Source organism: Thunnus maccoyii, chromosome 12, assembly GCF_910596095.1.
Source record: "Thunnus maccoyii chromosome 12, fThuMac1.1, whole genome shotgun sequence".
NCBI classification, from domain to species: domain Eukaryota; kingdom Metazoa; phylum Chordata; class Actinopteri; order Scombriformes; family Scombridae; genus Thunnus; species Thunnus maccoyii.
The window spans coordinates 11291798-11307069 of NC_056544.1; the positions used below are offsets into that span (position 1 = coordinate 11291798).

The 15272-nt window shown below is 41.7% G+C and overlaps 1 protein-coding gene across 1 annotated transcript; it reads left to right on the forward strand.

Moving 5' to 3' along the window:
- The first annotated feature begins 6923 nt into the window (after positions 1-6923).
- angptl4 (angiopoietin-like 4) lies at positions 6924-14142 on the forward strand. Its single transcript, XM_042428532.1, has 7 exons — positions 6924-7607; positions 8543-8653; positions 8796-8889; positions 11680-11793; positions 11967-12062; positions 12329-12613; positions 12721-14142. Exons 1-7 carry the CDS (start codon positions 7071-7073, stop codon positions 12903-12905), a joined length of 1422 nt encoding a protein of 473 aa, XP_042284466.1. The 5' UTR covers positions 6924-7070; the 3' UTR covers positions 12906-14142.
- Positions 14143-15272: the final 1130 nt, after the last annotated feature.

Here is a 15272-nt window from a genome sequence, read left to right on the forward strand (position 1 = left end):
TGCGGCTGAGAAAGAGCATGCCCCCTGCTCCTTGACAACCACAGCTCCCACCTGTTGGTTGATAGGCTGAACTATGCCAAAGAGAATGGATTGTTCCCACCACCTGCAGCCCCTCGATCTGTCTGTCTATGGCCCATTGAAGAGGCACGATAACACTGCCTCATCTGCCTCGTTGTTGAGTAATCCGGGAAAAACAATGACCATTCATGAAATACAAAAATTGTAGTTGCAGCCTTCCCTCTTGATGTAAACTTGATCAACATTCAGTCAGGCCTCAGGTTGAGTGGTATCCCCTCAAGAGGGAGGTGTTGTCCAAGTCAGCATTTGCTCCTGCCTGTGTGACTGTGTGAATTTGTAGAGTAGATAAAAGATGACTGTCAGTATTTGCCTGGACACAGACAATACAATTCAGACAAACTGTGTCAGTAGGGGTTGCTACTAGCAACCAAATGTTCAATTGAAACCAACTGAAAACTGCTGCTGGTAGCAGAACATTGATCTTTTCATCTAACTCCCAGCAAGAGGGCGAATAAGTGTAGTTCCCAAAATGTCTATTCCTTTCAACGTCACTTCAGCCATTTCTCTGCCATCAGCTTCAACAGTGTCTTGCATGAGAAACAGATTCTGCGAGTCAAGTTGGTGTTTTACATTGTTAAACACTGTGTAACTCTGAATTTCCTGTCTGGAAGTAAAGTAAAATCAAGGCGAGAAGGTAAAATGACTCATATTTTCGGTGCAGTTTGTGACTCAGCTGCCCTTATTTTAAATTTCTGTTTCTCACTCCAGAGTCCTTCTTAAATGCAGTCACTGCTGAGTCTTAAGATCAAGTCTAATACTGTTTGCAATCTTATATGAGCAGTGTTTGTTTACTCTGTGAAAAGGGGCAGGGCCTAACCCAAAAATACTGTAAATCAGTGTAGATTTCCAGCACCATAAAGAACTGACAGCGTACACAGCTGCTTGGGTCAACCGCAGTCTATATGTATTTACATTTTCCAAATTGGGGTATGTGTACACTCTGTACTTTTCTGCTTCCTGCCAGCTGGGAGGCTCATTTAGCTCATGAGCAATGAAGCAACTAAGGGAAAAGCTTGGAGCGTCTGTGGAAGTGAGCATGTAGGCTGATATGGGTTGTTCATTAGCGGGAGCTTGTTCCTCACAACCAGTCTGAGAAGTAAAAGTAGCAAACAAATACAGAGGCAGTCAAGAAGAAGCAATAACAAAAACACATTCATTTGTATCATATAGCACATGCCTATGCATGTGTGAGCTGAACATGAGCTGTTAGGAATGTAAAAGGAGAAGACTGTGTGTGTGCGTGTGTGTGTGTGCGCACGCATGTGTGTGTGTGTGTAACTAAGCATGCAAGAAAGATACATGCACGAATCGGGTGTGTGTATGTGTTGATTAAAGTTTATGTGGTCAGCTGCACAACCAGGTCACTGGAGCATATGGATAGTAATTATGCATTCATCTTACATAACTTGTCTTATGTCACTAAGTTTTTGATCTGCAACATTTCTACAGCACATGCAATCTTGATAGGATGTTACAAAAGGTAATTACAAGCAGATATTGGGAGTAACCGCCTATTAAGAAATCAAGCATTTTTGTGGAGACTCTTCGAGTCTGCAGACATTTCTCCAGAATGCAAAACGGGGAGCCTTTCCATCCAAGGACAGCATGTCAGAGTCCTCACAGGAAATCTGTCATGTCCTCTTAGCCTGCTCTCCCTGCCCAGGCCTGCAGAGCTGTTTGTGCTGAACAAACCAGAGGTGAAACAAATCATACCTCATCTCTCAGGATTGCTGGAGGCTAAAGAATTTTTTTAAAAAGAACTACAGGTTTTCATTTGCTTCAATGCTATTTCACATTCAGTTTGCAGTTCCTGGGGCAACAATTGTAGAACATTCACCAGAGGGGCCCCGTTGGATAAATGGGCAGGGGTCAAAGCTGGATAAATAGGAATGCTATGCTCTCGCTTTGCACCACTGGGAGGCAGTAGTGTGTATTATCAGGTTGTGTTCTGTTCTCACCACAGAATGGGAATAGGCCTTTCAAAGAAGACATTTTCAGGCATTCACAGGTGTAAACACACTGTTATACACACTGTTTAGACGTATAGTTTCAGAGTTGGGACAAAGGTGAAATTGACCTACATAGATATGGTTGACCTGCAGAGATGTTTTCACTTAATCTACTTGTTGATTAGATCTCTATGCAGTACTGTGTGGGTGTGTACAGACTGCGCTTGATTGACATCTCCCACACTTGCCTGTTTGTCCTCATGTAATTCCCAGCATTGCTCGCCAAATGTCAACCTCAGCAGAGGTCTAATGAGACAGAAAACATGAGTTGGTGTTCATTTAAAGGGGACCTATGATGCTTTTGTGTTTTTCTGTTATTTATATACTGTTATGATGTCGGATATCTATGTTACACATGGCCAAAATTTCCAAACTTGAGGTTAACGTGTGTAGAAATGCTCACTGCAAGACAAAAGCATCAACCTGCTCTGAACTTTGTTTGTGGAGTTTTTTTGTATCTTCCTCATGAGCTGACGTCAAATTGTTGCGCATGCCTGTAAACAGCCATCTGTTCCATAGTCTTGGTTTCATTGTTTGTTGGAAGTCGGAAGTCGGAAGTCGGCTGTGACACAGCTTTCGGAAGCTAACCAATCAGAACGGAGTGGGCTGATCAGGAGGGGGGAGGAGCTAAAATGGCCTGTTTTAGACAGAGGCTGAACTGAGGGGCTGCATAAAGAGCTAGTATAAGATAAATAAGGATTTTTCTGAAATGTGAATCATGCAAAGCTACTCCAGTGGAATCCCAGAATAAAAATATGAGTATGAGCTGGAAATGAGCATAATAGGTCCCCATTAAAATGTGAAATATATTCTGCAAAATCCCTGAGGGTGTCACTTTCTGAGTTAATTGATCAACATGTTGTAGCAGGAAAAGCACAGGTGTGACTAATAACATTAATTAAGGCTGCATTTAATTTATTGTTAACGCTGACTCACTGACATTGTTGACTGGGACACTTAAAGGAACAGGAATCATTTACGTTCACAGTTACACCCGTGCTATGAAAGTCAAATTTTCAATCAATCAGACTTTGAAATGTACATCTAACATACTGTTAACACCTCATCACACACCCAACACACAAAAAAATACATGAGTTATAATTATGACACACCTACAAACCAGCACCCTTCCTGATATGTTTAATGAGAACGCATATCTCCCTGCAGCTCTTAATGACTTTTCCAGCAAATCCTGGGTTACCTTTCTGCTCAATCACAAGACAGTCATGAACTCCATTCAATTTTGAAACCTCAGTGGCTGTGCAGTCAGATAACTGGAAATGAGGAACATATGTACAGATGGTATTAATCTGAGAAGTGAGCTGGGAAGGTGACACAACCCAAGACATGGTTTACAGTATGTGTGTGAAATTGAGTACCCTATCTGATGATGGTTTTTGTTCCTCCTTATTGCTTTCAATTGTCAGTTTTCCTTTTCCAAATTGGTCAGAATCCTTATGCAAGATTATTTACTATATTCAAATGTATTTGAATATGTATTTCTGGCAAAGAGAAGTGGAAAAAAATTACATAAAATATTCCCAAATGGAAAAGATCACAGATCACTCTCTATCCATGGGAACCAGAGGTTTACTGCTCTAACAGGCTCTAGCACCTGTTTTTTTTCTTTCTCTTTCCTCCCTCTTTCCATCCCCTCGTACATGACTTAGTCTGGGGGCTGCACTGGGATTTACAGATGTGTTTGGAATCTGGGTAAAAGGTCAGCATGCCGGCTAAAATGGGAGCGGCCATTTTGGGAAATTAAATAAGCAGCTGTGGCGAGGTGTAGATCCGGTGGTGATCAGTAACATGCAGCCGGCCGGGAGGACGCAAAGGAGACAAATTCCAACAACCCTTGTTCGTTATCACAGACATTATTTATTTCATCCACTTGTTTAGTCTGTCCTAAAGTAAATATTATACTGTCTGCGGACAGACTAGTTGGCTATTGGACATTCTTATTTAAGCTGATTTTATTCTTCTCTTCACCATGATGAAATCCAGTGGTGGAAAGCAACTAATTATATTCACTCAAATACTGTAATTAAGTACAATGCTGAAGTACTTTTTTGCGAGAATTTCCAATTCATGCTACTTTACACTTTTACTCCACTACATTTTGAGACAGAAATATTGTACTTTATAATCTATTACAATTATTTAATAGCAGTTACTTTGCAGATGTTTAAGAAATTACATGCAAAACATGTGATCTGAAAAAATATAGTACATCAAACAATCCAACAGTATATTGATAATGATGAAATATTATTAATATTTTGCTCTACCTCAACCATGTACATTAAAACGTTGCTTCAAGGTTAATGCATCTGTAATAATAATCCAATATAACATAAGATGACTGAAAGAGACTATTCTGCATAATGAGTACCCTCCTTTTACTTTTAAGTACATTTAATAATAATAATATTTCAGTTCTTTTTCATGTACTGGAGTATGTTTACACTGTGGTATTACTACTTTTTTCTTAAATAAAAGATCAGAATACTTCTGACATACTGGTCTGAAACACATGACAATATAATATTGGATTATTATGCAAGTCTGTTTGTGAGGTAATGATGGAAACAACTGACTCATCCCATCATTACAACGTGGTTACAGTATCAAGAAAAACCAGATTTCTCCCTGACAGTTCACATCATGTCAGCGTCAACCTCGCACCACAAAATCCAGATCTATCGCAGTTCTCCAAATTGACCTAAGGTCTTCATACATTGTACTTCACCAAGCTCTGAAACAACCAGCCTCTCAATGCATGAGATAGAATGAAAAAAAGAAGAAACAGAAATGAAGGCCTGCAGTTTCTCTTTCACATCCTTTTTTACATCCTTACGCTGCACTCACATCCCTGCCAAGTTCTGCAATGTCCCATAAGAATGCAACAAGGCACGTACGTTCTTTGCATGTAAGATCATGACGTTCGTGTACCAGACATTCATCAAGTTCAACTTTTGCATTTGTTGGCTCAAACCGGTCTCTATTCTATTTGGTTTCGTCCATTCAATGATAATCCTGCAGTACAGTAGTTAAAAGGATATGAATCAGCATCACAAACGATACACCAGTCTGGAGAAGATTACTTGAAGAAAACCTTATTTTTAACTGGAACTGAGTAGTCGCTGGCCTTCCAAGTGGAAAACCCCTCCTGCCAAGGCTTTAACGAATATAACGCATGTTTGTTACATTCCAGACACATAAGTGAGGGCCCTGTAATTCCTTCGCACTGAGTTTCCCCTCTCAGCACTGTCATCAGTCTCCCAGTTACCTTTCACCTACTTAGTCTGGGCTGCAGACAGGAGAGGGTTAAACCAGTTCCTTCTTTGTGGTCTGGCCCCGCATCACGTATGGCCTGCGAGCTCCTCGGCAGAGGTTGTTAAAAAACCCTACGGCCCGTAATGTGGCCATTCTCTGTGCTGTGAACTTTCCCCTAATTCTCACAGTCAACCAGCCTCCCAGCAGCAGATCTTTGCCGAGGATCACCTCAGGCCAAATTGTACGAATTTTCCTGACATGCTCGACATTGTCTCTGACTTCATTTATTCCTCACCATATCCCAAGAAAGATTATAGGAAGTGCTGTTTGCACAACTGCAAATTTGTAATCATGATCTAATATCTGAATCAGTAGTATAAGAATATGATATAACAGTATAATAATGATAACAGGTATGCTACATTCAGTGGAATCAATTAAGGATTAGGGGAGTAACCATTTTTACTGCTTTAAGATTAAGTTGGCATTGTCTACAATACAGAATTCGTCTTGAATTTCTTTTTGTTTTGTTTTTGATTCATTAATTATCACTATTTTGACTGAATTCTCTCTCTGTCTTGTTAGTAGTGTTTGCAGTAGTGTTATTTTTAGTAGTAGTAGATAGTCTAATATGCTGTTTCCTTGATAACATAAATTTGAATTACACTACTTTACTAATTACTGCCTTTATCATACCCCTGAAACTAAAACTAATTATCCAAATAATCTCAAAAACATATATTTAGAGTCAGAAAATAGACTAATAGCAAGATCCATAGAACTGAATTTCATCAGTTTGTAACAATGAAATACATAAAGGACTCCACTTAATGACTGTGTGAATTAATGACATGAGGAACAGATTGAGATACTCTCCTCAGATGGTGATGACTCTGCTCTGTAAAAGCCTGGGCTTCATCTTTCATGCCATCAGTGTGGGTGGTCCACTTACAGCCCGTAATGGCATTTATCGCTTTCACTGTCATAATAGAGCTGAGTACATTTGCTTTTATACCTCAGTTTAAATCAGACCGATTTACAGTAAATGATGTCCCCTGATATTTTAAAATCCCTCATAAAAAGCGGCTGCACATGACAGGTTGTTTTCTTCACATCTTATTGTGATATTAAATGACCTCCTCAAACACATCTCCACTCTCTGTTCCATGACCTTTAATCAGGTTTCTGATATCATTATCAAATTCCTGTGATGTTGAAGGCATTAGCTCACGTAGTCAGAGTGACTATACAGATCATAGTAAGTGTTCATTTAACAATATATCTCAATTTGTGCTAGTAAAAGTTTGACATTTCCAGTATTTCACTGCAGGGGATATCAAATGTTTAGTTTCATCCTGTAGATAATGTAGTCCCTGTCTCCCACTGTGCTGAGATGAAAGACAATCTTTTTGTTATATCACATCCCTCCTCCGCCTCTGACATGAATAGTTAACAGAGAGAGAGGTGGAGGAGGGACAGAAACCTGAGAGTAACTGCACCCCTCCCTCTCCTCGGCTGGCCAATGGCAAGCAGCTTACAGCTCAGAGTTGAGGGCTGTTAAACTATATAACAGTTGTGCTGTAGGCTGTTCAGCCAGGAGCCTGAGCTCTCAAATCCAACTCAAGAAGACAGAGCGGGACGCTTCTGCAACCAGACAACACACCACTTAAAGAAAGATTTCAACAATTAAGCAAGACTGCAGCAATGAAGACGACACTGGCAACTCTGACTCTGTGCCTGGTGGTGCTTATGGCTACAGGTTTCCCATTCGAGAGGAAAGGGGGATCGACCTCCGGCGGCAGTGCCAAGGAGAAGCGTGTACAGTACGCGGCATGGGATGACGTGAATGTCATTGCCCATGGGCTGCTGCAGCTGGGCCAGGGGCTGAAGGAGCATGTGGACAAAACCAAAGTCCAAATGAGGGACATTTCCACCAAGCTGAAGGTGTTCAATCGCACAGTGACCGAGCTGGGGAAGGAAAGCCAGAGGCTGCGAGTGGAGGGGGAGACCCTGAAGGCTCGAGCCCAGGGACTGGAGGACAGAGAGGGTCAGCTGCTGAATGTCACAGCCGGGCTGAGAGAGAAGGCAGAGGAGATGCAGCAGGAGAGGAGGACGATGAGTGAGAGGATGAGCCGGCTAGAGGAGAAGGTGGACAGCATGCTGCAGGGAGACGCAGTGCTGCCTGACTCGAATACTGGCAACAGTGCTGCCAAGAACAACAGTGATGCTCGCAATGTCCAGGTAAGAATGAAAGAGTTTCTATCTTTGGGTTTTGATGGTAACTTGTTTGCGAAGGTATGAGCATGTTAAGATAAGAGGAGTGATACTGGACAGTGAGTTAGTTGGAGAGGATAATGAAAGTCATTCATTGCCCAAAGAGGTTTTCCACTGTATGGAACATATATACACATAATTCCTACACTTGTTACATCAAAATACAATTAAATACAATCAAGCCAGACAAACTTCTAAATGCTGCTGCACTGCAGTAGACGGTTAAAGGGACTCTTTGTTAGTGAATTTACAGTATATAGGGACAGTTGGCTTTTATGATCAGGCCCTTTCTGTGAGCTCAAAGGCACTAAATCAAAAAGCACAGAGTGCAAGCAGTGGGTGGTGGATGTGAGTGGAGGGGGGTTGGTTAACAAGCCTGCATGGCGTGGAGGAAGAGCGTGCAGTACGTGCAGGGAAACACTAAAGGCTGCCAGACAAAGGGATATGCATGTATCAGCTGCAAGAATGTGCAGATCATTTTTAACAGCTGTCAAATTTTACAGCCTGGTTAGTGTTAGTCCATATAAAACAGTTGAAAGGGGCTTACATGAGCGCTGTTTTTTTTTCTTGTGCACCTCTCCATTTACAAAGCAGTATGTGAACCTGAAAGGCTTTATAGTGGGATGGAAAATCCCGCGCTAAGAGGGAGTTATGTAACCATCCTACAGCTGGTTGGAAAGGAGAAGTCCTTGTCATTGAGGGGTGGAAATGTGTCTAGGATCTATGTCTCAGACTTTTCAGTGAAACCCAGCAGGTGGCCCATTTGTTGTGTAAATTCTGATGCTTCTTTAGTGATGTCTTCTAAAGTACTGCTGCGCCGTACTTTACGCACAGGCGCGGTGTGGAATAAAGTTGATAAAATGCTAAATGTGTGGTACCTTTGTGTTGTTTTTTTCTGTCAGCTGATGCTGGAGGCTCAAAACAGACGCATTGATGATCTGATGGAGCGGATCAGACTGCAGCAGGAGAAGCTTGACAAGCAAAATGTGCGCATCAGAACCCTGCAAAGTCAGGTGAGGAAGCGTTGCAATCACCCATACAGTTTGTAATCACACGCTCTGCATTTCCTTGTGATAATAATTTACTCTACCGTGTGTTTATTTTCTTAAACAAAATCTGCAATCTCATTTTTGATTCGAAACATTTTTTTTTCAGATCCAGCAGTCAAGACAGAGAGCATCCCCGCCGAGCAGCGACACTGACGGCTCTGTGCAAAGTCGCGACCCGGAGCAGCGCGACTCACCAGTCGGTAAGTAAAGCCAGAAAGCGTCCAAAATCTCCTTTGACAGCGTCTTAAGTCGACGGGACAAAATCAGACGCTAAATGTGGCGGGCCATCTGTTTAGTAAGGCCATAAAGAAGCTTAAATCACTAGCAATTAAAATCAAGGAATCTAATCAATTTGGGACACGCTTCTCTGCTCAGCGTGACTCCAGAAGTATCAACTGGTGGACTTTAGACATATGCTGCGCATCTTAACGACATTATTTTAACTAATATAGGATAGCATAACACAATGACATGAGTAAAAAAAAATGAGGATTCGTTATTTAGAAATACATAAATTAGGCCTCCTGCTTTTCAGAACTAAAAACTATAAAATATACATCATTCATCTTTTATTATAGCCTTATTTCAATCACCACAGAAGAGACTCATCCATTGAGACAAATAGTAGAGAAAAGGGGAAATTAACATTGTCAGTTGAGTCAGTGCCCTTTATACTGTGGCTTACAGTAATTGTAACAGTCAGTAAATGATGCCCTCAGTCTGCAGCCATGCCAAGCAGCTGCTGTTCCCATCTGAACTGAATCATGACTGGACCAACAGTCATAATGCCTGCTTTCATCCAGGCTGGATAAAGACCCACTGGGGAAGAGTCGAGACACACTTTCAGCTTTCTCAGCCCACCACTTTTTGGTCTTACTTTAGTAGCATTCAGGGATGCAAAACAAAAAAATCTTTACATATTGAACAAAGAAAGCCTGTTTTTAAAAAAATATTTTTAAGAGTGTATGAGCAAGTTTCAGTAATAATATAAAAATCTGGGATAAATTGCAATAAATTTGAGCTCACACCTTATTTCTGATGGTCATGGATGAGAAGTAGGTGAAAGGTGAACATGGCTGAGGCAACAGTTGAGTTCAGTCAGCCAGTACAAATCACAATAACACCTCACACCTCTGACATCAGCAGGATTTTAGGAATGAGTAAAACAGAAACAAGTTTCTCTGGCAAGGTTTCAACTGGGGGAAAGTTCGCTGGGCTCTGAGAGCGTTCAGTCCGGGTCACACAACAGGATTACTCACACAGATCATTTCTGTGGTGGTGCTGGTGGTAGTGGTGGTGGTGGTGGTGGTGGTGGGGGTGGGGGGTGGGGGGTGGGGGGACCTGGAAAGAAGAGGGGAGGCTTTGTACAAATCCAGCATGCAGTGTTCCTCAGATTACTGTACTTGTGCCTGTGCAGAAAAAAAAGGAGGGAAAACGTGGAGGAAACAGGGAAAAGACGGTCTAAATTTATCTGTGAACTTTGTACAGATATCCTCCACTGTTTTGAAGACACTCGCCTCCTCCCTTCTTTTTTTTAAAGGACATCCCACCTTTGGTGTACAACAAACACTTGTACATCCCTCAAAAATGAGCAACCTTTCCCCTAGATCTGTCACGGAGTCAGACATCCCTCCTCCTCCTCCTCCTCCTCCTCCTCCTCAGTCATCCTCTCCTCTCCTCCCCCATCCCTTCACACAAAACCCCCACCACCATCTCCTCCTTCTCTCCCATTGTAATGAATAAGAAGTGTGCCAAAGTTCAGGAGAACCCCTGACCCTGAGGCACACTACAGCCACAACTGGCCACCAAGAGTTCATGCCTCTAGAGTAAAAGTCATTCCAGACTAATGAGGTTTTGTTCTGTTTTGTTCCGCAGTCACCTGGCATGCTTCCACTGAAGCAATGAGCAGGAGCCAACAAAAAAGCACATTTTTTATAACATTTATTATTGCTTCTTGTGTGAAGATGCTAAACTGCCTCATGTGATGATATCATCCTTTTTTATGGATTATGGGAGGGATGCTATTAGTCTTGTGCCTTTTGAAGCACATGACAGCTCCAGTTGCCTCCTGCTTTGTATCGCTGCCTTCTCCAATGTCCCTTTACAGCAGCAGCCCCTATCCCCCCCTCACCACCCTTTGATCACTCCCCATGCATGCACCAGCCATGCACCAGCCATGCACCAGCCATGCACGCCTACGTCACCGACTGGCTGCTTTGCACGTGAGGGATGTGTGACAAGCCAAAGAGGTGGGGGGGAGGTGGATGAGACGAGGGGGAAAAGGGGGTTGAGGAATGTAAGGGTAGTAGTGTGTAACTCAATAGCCTGGAAGGCCAAGCAGCAGTAAAGAGGCAAGTCTGCTTGGGAACTGGGAGAAGGGTTATATTTATAATTGAGAGGGAAGCTCTCACTTGCTCCCTCCCTTGTTAAGACTGGGTCGAAGGCCCTATCGGGGACACATTTATATCTCCAGACTTCCTGATAAGCTCACTTAGAATGATAGTGTTATTTGCAAACACTGTGCTCTCGTAGTGCAGGGAAACCTATCGCTGAGAGGTGAATGACCTACTTATGAAAACTGGGTAGAGTAAAAAAAAGTCCAGAATCACAAATGCCTCTTAAAAATAACTCACACGCCGATTTCTACAATTGCCTCAAAACAAGAAAGATGGAAGAAAATAGAGATTAAACAGCAGTTAAACTTCTTGATGTGGCTCCTGCAGAACAGGTGCACTTGGAATTAGCCAGCGAGCTTTCAGCCTCATTTTCACAAACAACTTTTGCCCAGTTTATCACAGTGACAGTGCAAAGTTCAAGGGGGGTTAAAGATGAAGAAAAACACATCTGTTAAATGTGTCATGTATAAGTAGTATGGCTGGCAGTGTAGAGGAAAGGTGATAGCGCTGTTTGGATTGTGGGGCCTTGCAGTGATATGGAGCAGTTTGTCTCAACATTGTTGTGTTTTTTTTTTCTTTTTGTTCTTCTTCTAGAAATGGCATCAGACTGTCATGAGCTGTTCCTGAGAGGAGAGACCACCAGCGGGGTCTACACCATCCAACCAATAAACGCAGAGCCCTTTAAAGTCTTCTGTGAGATGACAGCTGGTAAGCAGAGTCAATGTTTTTCACCAGCCTCATTTGCTTTAGCATATAATTGCTAACTACTCAGACATCAGGTCACCAACATCAAACAAAGGAATAGTTCAAAGTTCTAAACTGCACAATAAGCTGCTGTTTTGGCTTTTTCTGATTAGTTCTTTTTCTCTCTTTCTGACCAGATGGTGGATGGACAGTGATCCAAAGGCGTCAGGACGGCTCAGTGAACTTTGACCAGCTATGGCAGGCCTACGAGAAAGGCTTTGGCAACCTGAATGGTAAGTGCTCTTTTCAGTCTCACTCTCGCTAACTCCAGCACTGGACTGGACAAGTGTTAGCTTGCCAGATTAGTGATTGTTCACACAACTTTACTGTGTCTATAACCACTGCATCAGGGAGCAGGAGCTGGCTTCCAAAAGCATCTTATCACTGATAAGCTTGAAATGGATTTACTTGCTTTGATTGATTTCACTGATTAAAATTCAGTTTGAGGATTAGTGGATACTTTTCTCACTGCTTCTTTTCCTCTTCTCATCTTCTCCAGGAGAGTTCTGGTTGGGTCTTGAAAAGATCCATTCCATTGCCAAAGTTGGCGGATACACCCTCAAAATCAAGTTCTCTGACTGGGGGGATGACTTTGCATCCGTCCACCTCCCCTTCCAACTTGGTGGACAGGAAACCAAATATTCACTGCAGATTGAGGAGACCGGCACTTTCAGCACTCTGGAGAGTTCTCTGGGGACTGATGCCACATCCGGCCTGCCATTCTCCACCCGCGACCAAGACAATGACCAGAAAAATGACACCAACTGTGCCAAGCACCTCTCCGGTAAATGCCTCTAGTGTTAGATCTCCAGAGACCGACGTGTTATAGAGCTCAAATATGGATTGATAAAAACTCAGCATCTAACCTGACATTATCCTTTGTCCTCGCAGGTGGCTGGTGGTTCAGTAACTGTGGTCGCTCCAACCTAAACGGAAGATACTTCCAGAGCCCTCCTCCCAAGCAGCGGCACCAGAGGAAGCAGGGCATCTTCTGGAAGACCTGGAGGGGCCGCTACTACCCCCTTAAGTCCAGCATGATGATGATTGCCCCCGCTGCAGTTGAAAACAAGTCATAAAGAATAAAGACAGACAGGATGAAACATTTAAGACAAAGAGAGGGGGAGAAAGAAGTAGATGTTGGACTATTCTTTCTTTTCTTGGTGCTTGGTTGATGAGGTAGAGGTTTCCATTCCCCTGGTTTTCTCCCTGCGAGGAAGACTTCATACCACAGCCAAGCCCAAAGGCTCAAAAATAGAAGCACAAAGAACTCACATCAAATGAGTTCCACGTTTCCACTGCTCTGTTCTCCGAGAGACGAGCAGTTTCCCTCCCTGCACCTAGAGCCACAGATGGAAGAAGAGACAGAAATAAAACGTGCATAAAATGTGCAGTGGAAATTTTTTTTACATGCTGTACCATTACAGTTGTTTCCTTCTGTTGGCGTGAAGGAGGGGGCCCCTGGCAAGGACAGTGTCACAGAGCAAGTCCTGGCCTGTCTGCAGTGCTGTAAGCCACAAAGAATTCCCAGCAAGTCAAGACTCATCACCAGACATGTGGTGTCATCTGTGTATGTGGGCTGTTGTTGAGTTTGAATGTGGTTTTGTAGCAAGTAAACAGCATAGTCAGCACAAAAACTTCTTAAGAACTGTTCTTATTTGGTAAAAGATGGATGTAGGGAGTAAAACGCAGGCTGATTAAGCAAACCTTTTAAACTCAATGGTGCGGACCAAATGGTGACTTAATTAAAACAAAGTCGTTTTCCACATGAACATGATGAGATTAGTGTTCAAAAGCATTATGTAAAGTTATAAATCACTGTAAACTAGGATTACAATGTAGAAACTGTGTCAAGACTGAAAGCAGTTCTTTCTCAGAACTTCATTGGGCACTGAAAACCATTCCAGCCTTTGTACAATATATTTTCTGCCTGCAATTTTGAATCAAATCAGCATATACTTCACTGACTTTATTTTTTCTGTGGAGATTTTAATGATTTTAAGTCATATTGACTTATTTTAAGAGGAGAGACATAATTTTGTAAATAGTGTATGAAGGAATGTCACCTGTGTTTTCAGAAATATAACTGTTACCCATTTGTTGTGTGTTATCTGTGTCCTTGTGACTTGAGAGTTTGTTATTGTAGATGTTCCCTTTTCTTATTTAAATGCTGTAAAGAATCAATATATATATTTCTGGTGCTGCCTGTTTGTAATTTATATTGTCTTTGTTGTGTTTACCAGATGTAAAATTGTTTTTTAAGAGAAAATAACCATTTTATGGCCATAAGAAGCCAATAAAATTGATTTAAACTAATATTGCCCTCTGTCTGTGTATTGTTGCCACTTAAAAAGTACAGTTTCAGACAAATACAGCTCAAGGTAGTAGACTAACATAACAGTCAACTGAAAACAGAAGAATTCACAAAAATTTCAAAAATAATATAATATTGTGAGAAATAAACCACAACGAGAGTCAAGATAAGTGGATACGCCCATATGCAAACTGATTTTATTATACATTTTGTTATATCAAATGCACGCAAATTAGCCTGAATGAAATATTTTGGATTTGTTTGCCATTGGTGGTAGAAAATGTTAATTTTGTTTAATTTATGGTTTAACTTAGAGGACATTTCAAATTATTAATTCTTCACATATTGTTCTTTTCCATGTCAAACAATCAAGGTTTCTACTTGATTTTCATTTATTACATCACTCCAAAATTTTGTGACTTACAGTAGAATTTCTATATTTGTAAAATAATCCACTGGTGTAAACTGAGCTCATCACTAATCAATAAAACTTGTCTGGATGAGGAGATTTTCTTTGTTTTTTAAACCAACTGCAGGCCTAAACACACGCATACGGTTTAAACTATTTCATTAAGCCACATACACGTGGCAGATCTCTTGTATCTTAACCTTTAAGACTTTAGCAGCTTAGTCGTATTACCTGGAGGCAAACTTCAGTATCTTCTTGGTGTCACCTTTAATTTTTCAGAGCACCTCTCTCTGCGTCCTTGTCAGGCTTACTGTTAATGTGCTTCAACTGGTTCAGGATCAACCTCTGTAACAGCCGATCTGATGACAGCTGCTCTGAAATGACCTCTACCATCAAAAGTGAAAGTCCATGCCTGGCTGTCCTACAGTTGGAGAGTTAATGACTGGGGGATGGCACTAGGTACCTGTGGAGGAACAGAGAGCATAGCAATTGACATGTTTGGTTCTTATTAAAATTACTCTGTGGAGCAGTCACAGTATTTCTTATGAATGCAAAACACATATCCCACATGTTTCTAATTTTATTAAGTATGCATATTAGCTTTCTTGTCAAGAGTTGGATGAGAGGTTCAATACCACTCTTGAGTTTTGCACTGAGCATGTAGCTGGAGCTAGAAGCTGGTTAGCTTAGCTTAGCATAAAGAAATGGGTAAACAGCTAGCTT